At 32.7% G+C, this 10,741-nt stretch overlaps 2 protein-coding genes across 2 annotated transcripts in view; one reads left to right on the forward strand and one right to left on the reverse strand.

Moving 5' to 3' along the window:
* The first annotated feature begins 4,140 nt into the window (after positions 1–4,140).
* LOC106337256 (cytokinin riboside 5'-monophosphate phosphoribohydrolase LOG1) lies at positions 4,141–7,850 on the forward strand. The gene is made up of 7 exons (XM_013776335.1): positions 4,141–4,346; positions 5,406–5,503; positions 6,178–6,208; positions 6,896–6,995; positions 7,155–7,225; positions 7,321–7,464; positions 7,549–7,850. The coding sequence occupies exons 1-7, from the start codon at positions 4,242–4,244 to the stop codon at positions 7,639–7,641; spliced, it is 642 nt and encodes a 213-aa protein (XP_013631789.1). The 5' UTR covers positions 4,141–4,241; the 3' UTR covers positions 7,642–7,850.
* A 2,226-nt stretch (positions 7,851–10,076) lies between these two features.
* The window catches only part of LOC106338991, an 8,851-nt gene continuing 8,186 nt past the window's right edge, over positions 10,077–10,741 (reverse strand). Inside the window, exons 2-3 of the mRNA XM_013777838.1 lie at positions 10,592–10,614; positions 10,077–10,511 (exon numbers count right to left, since the gene is read on the reverse strand). Coding sequence (XP_013633292.1) covers positions 10,143–10,511; positions 10,592–10,614 — 392 coding nt within the window. The 3' untranslated portion in view covers positions 10,077–10,142. The remainder of the gene's footprint in view (positions 10,512–10,591; positions 10,615–10,741) is intronic.

Raw genomic sequence — 10,741 nt, forward strand, 5'->3', positions numbered from 1 at the left:
AAACTCACTCATATCTGGGTACGCTCAGACTCCCAAGTGCTCGTTAGAGCAATCGACCGGAATCGAAGTTCATCGGAACTCCACAGAGTTCTCTCGGACATCACCGGCCTCACATCGTCGTTTATTTTCTGTTTCTTTTCTTTCATTCCTAGGAACTCAAATGGGCCTGCAGATGCCCTAGCAAAGGTCTGCCTTGCAAACTTTGTATCATCTAGGCTTTAAACTACCTTTTTATTTAATGAAAGTATTAGTGTTTTAAAAAAAAAGAGCAGTTTCTGCTACTAGAGTAGTTTTTGGTGGTTAAAGACATTGTTGGCCTTGGAAAAGTGTAACCATTAGCTCTTTTTGTGCCACCCTTATAGATCCAGTTAGCTTTTCGTTATATGTGCCGCTAACTAAGCGTAACAACAAGAATATTTTTTTCTTTGCTTTTGTTTTAAATTTTTTAAAATATTGAAACCCAAAAAACGTAGAAAACTGTGAACTTTTTTGGTTTGCTTTTTTAGATTAGCATTTTCGTCGTCTTTCATTTGATCCTAAACTATTTCTGACCACCAAGACCGGAACATCATGACTTCTCCGCCACCGCGAGTTTAGTACACTCGGCACAAAGTCAGTTAAAAAACATATATGTTATGGTGATTTGAGTCAAAAATCAGTTGTTATATCAAGGATCTATCATATTTGAATGATAATAATAAAGAAACGAGGTTGAATCAAAGCAAATCATCCCAAAAATGGTGATTTATGTTTGAAAACAAAAATGGCTGTATATTTTGTAGAAAGAGAGTGTCGATGAAGAAGAAGATATATAAAATTACAATACTACCCTTCGCTATCATAATTTCATATGTCCACAACAAAAAAATTGTGCACATCCGTGAGTCTATATGTGTACAATATAAATTGTGGCGTACATGTGTACAAACAAAACTTGGACGTATGACATAAAAATCTTTTTGTAGGTATGGTAAATATGTACACTTTAGAATTGATGGGCCAATGATTACACGACCTTTCAATAATAAAAAGATTTATAAAAAAAAATATAAACTTTTGTATCTCTATCATAATCTCATATGTCGACAACAAAAAAATTGTGCACATCCATGAGTGTACTTGTGTACAATAGAAATTGTGGCATACGTGTGTACAAAAAAGCAAAACTTGCAAACGTGTACACATAATTATCAAACATGTATACATAATTTTCAATGTCCACGTGTACATAAATTTTCAAAACCTTACATGTACATTAGTTCACTTGTACACCTAATAGGTTTTCTAAAACGATGAGCTTGGAAATACATATTCTCTGGCCTTCTTAACTTGTATCGTTGAGTGAAATCTTGTGCAGCAAGCATATCATCATAAGATGAGAACTCATCTATGTCGGTTTCACCTTCATCCCATCTACACAAGTTAAATAAACATAGTTCGAAGACATTACCAGTAAAACCTCACCGATTTTAGACAAATGTTAAATGAACATAATTCAGAGACATTACTAGTAAAACCTCCAAAGTATTGTCTTTCTACAGATGTACTGATAGATACATCAACAAGCCCTTAAGGCTTACTTGAGTTCATCTTCCCTTCTTATACTTGGCTAGAAACTCCTTCAAGGAAATTGTTGAAGAGTCATGAAGCTTATTCCTTAAGAAGATGTGTTTTTTGAAAGGGCTGAAAGAAATATATTTCAAGATCTTGTCAACAACAAATGATTCTTGTCCAAAGTCTAAAATAGCAAAAAAAAAATGAAAATAAGAACACTAAGTTACAGATCAAATACTTCAAACTATTATGTTAGAGAGTAGACTAAAATGAACAAAAAAAAATTTACACAAATGTAGCTTAATTTACAAAAAAAAAAAAATCATTCTCAGAGACATGAGCACAGATCTGAATCTGATGGTAGAAGAGAAAGATAAATAAATAGAGAGAAAAAAATAAAGAGAGAGAGAAAAGGCATAAGTTGTCATATTAAAGAGATTAAAAATAAATATTATTTTCTTATTTAGTTAAGATTTAGTTAGATTTTAATTGTTTTATGAATTGGAAAAAGTGAAACGTGTATCGGGAAAGAACATAAACTGTTTTATAGTGTTATTAGAAAGTGGAAATTTCAGATTTAGCTTAATTCATATCAGATTTTAATCAGAACTACGATATGAGTCATATGACAGTAACGTTAAAAGAAATTGGCATATATTATTCCACTGGTAAAGTATGATTAAATGCCTGAACGTGTTTGTTGGTGTGTACAGACCGTTACGCAGCTAACGAATCGTACGTCCTAATGCGAACGGTGTCAGCTTTTTTTTGTAACTTCGAATGGTGACAACATTCTATTGCGCTAAACACGATAAACGTTCACAGTAAAAAACTTGGTATTTTACTACCAATAATTTGACGGCAAACACAAAATGATTAAAGTTAATTGTACTAAATTCAATAAGAGAATATATAAATTTATTGAATTTTCATTCTAAAACCATCTGAAATCTTATTCCATATTTAATTTTAAAATATAGTTTTCATTCTAAAATAGAATTCGGATAAAAAAATTTCTAACAATATTTTATTATTATATAATATATAGTAAGAATGAGACTATTTCAAAATAGAAATTTGTTTTCAATTCATTGACTATTCTATTTGCCACTCTAAAATATAGTAGGATTATAGAGATTTCATATTTAAAAAATGGAGTAATACATTAAAAATGCTATAAAAAAACCTTTTAAATCACGGGATGCCATAATTTCTCATTTTGATGTTCTTTTTGTACGATATCTTAAAATCCTGAATATATACAAAATAGTAACATGTATATAGTAGGTGCATTAGGTGCATTAGGTGCATTAGGTGCATTTATTGTGATATAGGATGCTAATGTTATTTGTGAATTCCGTATGAGAAACGTAGGAAATTTGAGGCAATCAATCACTTCAAACATTATTTCCCTATGAACTGTGACTAAACAAATTTGGTTTTGATCAGACCTTAAACCAACAAATATTTAAGCTATGGACAGAGATATGCAGTTGTCGCACATGAGACCATATAGCTGCAACAATCATATTTTGTCATTTTTGTTGTTAGGGGCACAAATTCATTTATTTTTCTTATGAATGTATATGGGTTTAAATCCATACAATAGTCTTTTTAAGATGGATTTAAAGTTAAATAAAACAGTAATTTTTTGGTTAATTTAATTTTAAACAATTATATCCGCTAATTTTGTTCAGTTATCCAAAAAGTAAAACAAAACTAGAATAGTTTTTTTTTTTTTTTTTGATAACTTTGGTATCTGGGCAGCCACATTCCCAATTATCCCCCCGAAAGGAGTCCAGCGCCCCAACGGAAGGGATGTTAAATCCGTTGTGGTCAAGGCTCGAACCCGGGTGGCGGGCAGTACAGCTGTACCTCTTTTACCACCAAGCTACGAGCGCTTGGTTCAAACTGTATAGGTTGAACTTTTTATAGTGACTGAGCTCACCCCAAAGGGCCACCTCGCTAGAAATCCCCGTAGGGATTTTTTAGCTAACCCAATACCACCCCGCTTTCCCCGAGTATCGAACTGCCGACCTCGCATAGTCGTGTGTGAGAAACATTCAGTACTGCCGCTAGACTAGAAAATTTTGTTAGTTGTACGGGTTTTAAATCGACATTGAAACTTTGTTTTGTTAGTTCCATACTTATTTTGCTTGTTTAAATTTGTTAGTTTTGGTTGTTCTTTTGTCAAGTTGTTTAATTGTCTAATACCGAGTCTTCTTCTATTACAATTTTAAATCTTAATAATCATCAGAAAACAGTCGTCAATTTCGAAACATATCTCATCCACACCTCGACCACATAAGCACTTTGTGGAAATATTAAATAGCATGTGATGTAATGAATGTGAACCTTTAATCAAGACAAGTCGGTGCATAGTAACATAATGAATAAGACAACATCTATTCCATCGGTTCTCAACCATTTCTAATCTATTTAAGTATTTATTATGGAAGAATGTCAAACTCGTGTTTTAGAAAGAAAAAGGAAAAAGAATGTCAAAGTCATAGATAATATTTATTTACTATTAGGAAGCGTATGAGCTTAGGGTATATTACCCCACCGTCGAATATTCTATATATATGTACAACGAACATTCACACCAACACACAACGAGAAAGAGATTCTTCTTTCTATTTCTTAAAAATAAAACTCTGTGTTGGGAAATAAGAGGAGAGAGAGGGATGGAGATTGAACCGAAGTTCAAGAGAATATGTGTGTTTTGTGGAAGTAGTGCTGGTAATAAAACCAGTTACAGAGATGCTGCTATCGAACTCGGAGCCGAACTGGTAAAAGTTCTATTTCTTTTTCTCCTTCTCTTTCTTTTTTCTTATCTTTAGAAACTTGTTTTTGATTATTTTTTTTCTTAGAACATCGTTTTGTATATACTTTGAAACAGTAGATTAGACTGTTTATATTTTTTGTCTCACAGTTTGTGAGCAACCCAAAAAAAGTCTCTGGTTTTCGTCTTCCCGTTTGGAAACAGTTGAAAATTACAGTAAAACCCTTGGAGTTCCAAGTTCTGGGGAAGACTCATGTCTAAATAAATCAGAACTACACAATTCTGCTTTGTTTTGGAAATATTTTTATTATTTTCAAATTATTTGAAAAGTATTTCAGTTTTTTTTTTCTCATGCATCCCTTTTAGTTACCTCTTTACTGTTAAATTAGCATTGACCAAAAGAAACTAAAAAAAAAAAAATGTACAAATAACAGACACAGTTCCATTCACTCAAAACAGCTTATAAACGTAACGGAGTAAGTATATATTAGCAATAGCAGAGAGCAAAATGTTGTATTCTAAAATAATTTAATCTTTTTCTGTTGACCAAATAAAAGTTGGGTTTACAACTTGCTCGGGAATGGATTTACTCAACTGACTTGTCCTTACTAAAGCAGTTTAGCCATATAGACTTAGTGGACATATAGACTTAGTGGAGTCAACTATTCATGTCTATAATTGTCCATTATCTTCCTTAGATAATATTGTTTTTTGAAAAATTATTATCTTCAGTTTGTACTTACTTTGGGTCACTGGTAGATATATAGTTGCAAAGGCTTTTAAAGGGATGAAAATTCAAAAGTATTTTAGTTGAATTATGATGGGAAATCTCATACCTCTTTCTGTTTTACAATCTTTTTTCATGTACTTCCGTAAGTACTTTTACCAGAAAATGTGATTATGGAGTTTCAACCCTTATAGTTTCTCTACTATCTTTATCCACGTACCTGTATGATTTTATCTCTCTTTTTGTCGACAATTGTATTTACTAATTAACTATGACAACGACTACTAAATAAAAACTAAAAACTTACAATGTTTCTTGTCGAAATGTTTTTTTTCCTAGGTATCCAGAAATATCGATCTTGTCTATGGCGGAGGGAGCATAGGTTTAATGGGTTTGATTTCTCAAGCTGTTTACAATGGAGGTCGCCATGTCATCGGGTTAGGCTTTTTACATTTTTTTGTTGTCAACATGCTTTTTACATTTTAATTTTAATTTTTTCTACGATGTAATAGAAAATTGCTAGATTCAGCGAGTGCTAAGCTATATCAAAATTAAATTTGCAAACAATACAATTGAAGAATAAAACTCTAGGATTTACCTAAACATTTAAAATTTAACAGAAAAGGTTAGAGATAGTAAATATTCTACTGTTTGGTGTATCCATTTTATAGTTAAAATCTTAAACATAAAATAGAAAGTATTTCAAAATAAAGAAAAATACTTAACTCTTGCAGGTAAGTGGCACTGGTTCTTGTTGTAAGATACCGATGGAATTCATAAATATATGTAAAATACAATTTGTATTTATATAAAATTAGAATTTTTATAAATATTTTTTTTGCTTATGGTTATAAAACATAGTAGTTGTTAGCAAGAAATTTTGAGCTTTTTTTACATCAACTCTTTACAAATGATATAAATGTACACATTTATTAAACCAAAGAAAACAATTCAAAACCAAAAAAAAAAATATGAAGTCCATTAATTTTTTTTTAAAGTCCATTAAATTTTAAAAGAAACAATTAACAAAATTGAAAATTTTGGCATACGTGGAGAATTCGTGACGTTTACTTTTTGTTAACTAACTTTTTTTGTCTTGTTACTGTCTCAGGGTTATCCCCAAGACACTAATGCCAAAAGAGGTATGTTCGAATATAACTCCAGAATAATAATAATAATAATAATGTATTGTTTTTTACCACTTCCATAAAACATATTTATTCAAACAATATTGGTGGTAGATAATTTAATAAGAACATCAACCTCAAAAATGTTATCTTTAAATCGTATCACAGATTTGTCTTATATTAAAGAGGGTTTCGATTCTGACAAAAGAGCCCCAGTTTATTGGACGACGACATTTCTTGGTTTCTTTCTTTTTTTTTTGTTAGGCTAAGTTTTTAAAAATAAAAAAATAGAGCTGCCTCCATGTTTGAAATGTCTAATTTTGTTAGTTAAAACAATTTAAATAGTCTACAATTATGTTGCCCGAAAAATATGATTAGGAAAAAAGATTTAAAGTGAGAAATTTAAGAGAAACACCGAGAGTCATCATTACATATATACTTTGTCACAACATAATGGGCTAAAATATGATTGCATGTAGATAAAATTGGATTTATTAATTAATGTCGAATCATTAATTAGATTCACAAATTATATTATGCTCCACATTTTTTTTTGCCGGAGAAAGAACACCATACAGCAAGTGGTGAGAGTGTGTAAGACTTTTGTCATGTTGTTTTGGAATATATATATAGAAGACACACACAAGTGGTGAGTGAGTGGTAATAATAATAATAATTTGTAAATGGTAAATGTAAATAAAGATAACAGGAGAGACAGTGGGAGAAGTGAAGGCAGTAGCAGACATGCACCAAAGGAAAGCTGAGATGGCTAAGCACTCTGATGCCTTTATCGCTTTACCTGGTTGGTTCCTTTATTTTTCTTATCCACATTTTTAATTATTTAGCGTGGCTCTGATTAGCAATATAATAGCAAGATTTATATAACTTGTGAGTTTGAACAAAAAAAAAATAACTTGTGATTAGTAAACGAAAACTAATGCTTGATATTGTACATGCGTAGGTGGGTATGGGACACTTGAAGAGCTTCTTGAAGTAATCACTTGGGCACAGCTTGGAATCCATGATAAACCAGTAATCATTTTGCATCCATTTACATTATATATAAATAATTAAAAAATAATTAATTTTAACGTATGATTGTTTTTTATATATATGTGAATGTGAAGGTGGGATTACTGAATGTGGAAGGATACTACAATTCATTGTTATCATTCATAGACAACGCAGTTGAAGAAGGTTTCATTTCACCAACTGCTCGTCATATCATTGTCTCTGCTCCTTCTGCGAAAGACCTTGTCATGAAACTTGAGGTTATATATATATTTTTTATTCAGTTTACTATATTTTTTCAATTAGAAATTGTTTTAAAATTCCCTTTTGGTTTAAAATTTTAGGAATATGTACCAAGGCACGAGAAGGTAGCCTCAAAGAAAAGCTGGGAGATGGAACAAATTGGGCTGAGTCCCACTTGTGAAATCTCAAGATGAAAATGATAAAAGCCCAATTGTATGTTTTTTTCTAAATTGGGGTTCCTTGTTGCAAACACAAATTGACTTTATTTGTGTAGTTGATTCTGTTGTTTAATGTATTTTAGGATTTTATTTCGGAAAAGAATTAAAAAAAACAAACATAAAATGTATGTTTTGGTATGTAATTTCTGATATGCTCCTATAAACAACTCAATCTTCGAGGTTTATTTTTGTTGTTGATGCTTAAACCGTATTTTCCTCTTTGGAATTCTTTTTATGCAATTATATATTCAATTAAAATCTAATAGATATAAACCTTCGCCCAGAAACATTTAATAGATATATGACAGTTTGGATGGAAAATCCCATAGTCACGAATCCTGAATGAAAAAAAAATCTTGAATGAATGTATGGGGTTTTCTGTAAATAGAAACCTAGTATATGCTGCAAAAACCACTTCATCAGAAAGAACCAGCAGAGTTAAAAATGTTTTGGAGATCACAAAAGAAAGGGGTGTAGGTAAACACTCTGGAAGATGCCCTATGAGAAAAGAAAAGGGGGAGAGCAAGACAACCTCTTCCAAGATTATCAAAGACAAATCACAGAGTAGTGCCGGAAGCTTCAAATCATATCACAGATATGAAGAGGGGTTCTCGGAAACATCTCTAAATGGCTAGTTTCTTCTGGAATGTGAGAGGTTTCAACAAGCAAACTAAGCAAAAAGTAGTTAAAAATTGGGTGAGGGATCAGTCTATTCTTTTTGGAGGTCTAATTGAAACGAGGGTTAAGGAAAGGAAAGCAGCGAAGATAGTAGAAGAAGTTTTTGATGGTTGGAGTTTTGTGTCGAATTATGAGTATAATAGGTTGGGGAGATTGTGGATTGTTTGGAGATCGGTTGTGAGGATGACGCCAATATATAAGAGTGATCAGCTAATAACTTGTCTAGTGAAATTGCCAGGGAATCAGGAGGAGTTTCTCTGCTCTTTCATCTATGCGCAGAATACAGTAGAGGAAAGAAAGAGTTTATGGGAAGATTTGAGACATCATTCTGATGCTCCAATGTTCAAAGGAAGGAAATGGATGTTGACAGGAGATTACAACGAAATTCTAGAAGGAGAGGAACACTCTGGTTTTGAAAATTCGCCAAGAATTCCATTGGGAATGAGGGATTTTCAAGATGTTGCAAGACATTGTAGGCTAACAGATATGAGCTATCAAGGGCCACGATTCACTTGGTGTAACAAAAGGGAGGAACGATTAATCTGTAAGAAGCTTGATAGTGTTAATAAATGAGGATTGGTTGCAGAGCTGGCATACTTACTGTGTATTTGAGTCCGGGGGATGTTCAGATCACTTGAAGTGCAGAATTCAACTTGATATAGAAGAGAAGAGAAAGAGGAAACCTTTCAAGTTCACCAATGCAATCTCGAAGATGCCAGAGTTCATGCCTCTGATGGAAGCTCAATGGAAGAATTATGAAAAGTTATTCCACTCAACGTATGCTATGTTTCGTCTTACGAAGCAGTTAAAAGCTTTAAAACAACCACTAAGAGCTCTGAGTAAGATGAAACTAGGTGATATATCAAGAAGAACCAGAGAGGCGTATCAAGACTTATGTCAAAAGCAGAAAGAGACATTGGAAAACCCTACTATTGAAGCTATGCGAGTAGAAAATGAAGCAAATACAAGATGGCAGTGTTTGGCAGAGCTGGAAGAAGAATTTCTCAAGCAATGTTAAAAGGTTCATTGGCTTGAGGTAGGGGATGGTAACAACAAGTTTTTTCATAACTCTGCAAAGTTTCGAGAAATCAGAAATGCCATCCATGAAATACAAAGAGCAGATGGGTCTCTGGCAAAGACATATGAGGAGATTAAAGTAGAAGTGGAAAGTTTCTTTGCGGATTTTCACTACAAGAAAACACAAATTTAACGACGGCCAAAATCGTCGTTATTTCCTCGAAAAAGAAGGCTTACGAGGAAATGGCGATGAAAGGCGTTTCGTCGTTATATGATTGTCGTAAGAGAAGATTCGTCGCCATTTCCTCGTTAATCAGCGAGGTTATATTTTCCTCGTAAAGAAGAATTAAGTTTTCGTCGTAAAGACCACGTGGGGTTTCCACGTAACGCGGTCGTTGTGCTTCCTCGTAAGAAACTCGTAAATAATTTGTCGTAAAAGACCCGCAAAAACCTCTAAATAAATTCGTCGTAATAAAAACGTAAGGAACACGAAAACAATTCGTCGTAATAGAATCGTAACGAAATCCACGTAAAATCCTCGTTAATATTTCCTCGACATTTCGTCGTTAATTTTCCTCGTTAATACATCGGGAATTAGCGACGCAATTACTTTGTTTTCTATTTACTGAATTTATAAATAAAAATTATATTTATTTAATTTATTAATAAAATTTTAATTGAAATTAAATCGAATAGAAAATTTTTTTTTGGCCGAATTAAAATGAAATTATATAATATATAAATAAGTTTTGAATTTTAAAATACAATAACAAAAAAAAAAACTAATGCTGCATTGCCGCGTCGTAGAATTCCTCGCTCCTTCTCGAGAGATCTTCCTCGTTGACTTGCACGGATGTCTCGCCTGGAATGGGGTTTTGTTGTCTCATGGTCCTGAACATGGCCTCCCATTCCGGATTTGTGGCCGCTATGACGTCCAAGAAGTTCTCGAGACCAGTCATACGAGCTGTGAACGACGATTTTGTCGAGGCCAACTCGTTTTGTGTCGACGACAGCTGATGTTGTGTCGTCTCCAACACGTCGCGCAGCTGAGAGACTTCATCATCCCGTCTCTGGCCATAAGAGGAAGTCGCTCTCGGAACATCGTTGACGGAACCAATCCCCAACACACGTCCCTTTTTCTTGGGAGCGACCTTAAAAAACAATAAAATATATATTAAAATTTAAATTTTAAAGTAAAATGGAATTAATAAAAAATTTATATAAAATTTACCTCCTCGTAAATTCTATCCACTTCTATTGTGCAAAAAAAAAACATTAATAATTAGTTTAGAAAAATAAAATTTAAAAAAATATAAATCAGGAATAAATTGTAAAAACTTACAGCGTAAATCTTGAACCACGTCCTTCTGATGTAGAGCGG

Source organism: Brassica oleracea, chromosome C4, assembly GCF_000695525.1.
Source record: "Brassica oleracea var. oleracea cultivar TO1000 chromosome C4, BOL, whole genome shotgun sequence".
Lineage (NCBI taxonomy): Eukaryota > Viridiplantae > Streptophyta > Magnoliopsida > Brassicales > Brassicaceae > Brassica > Brassica oleracea.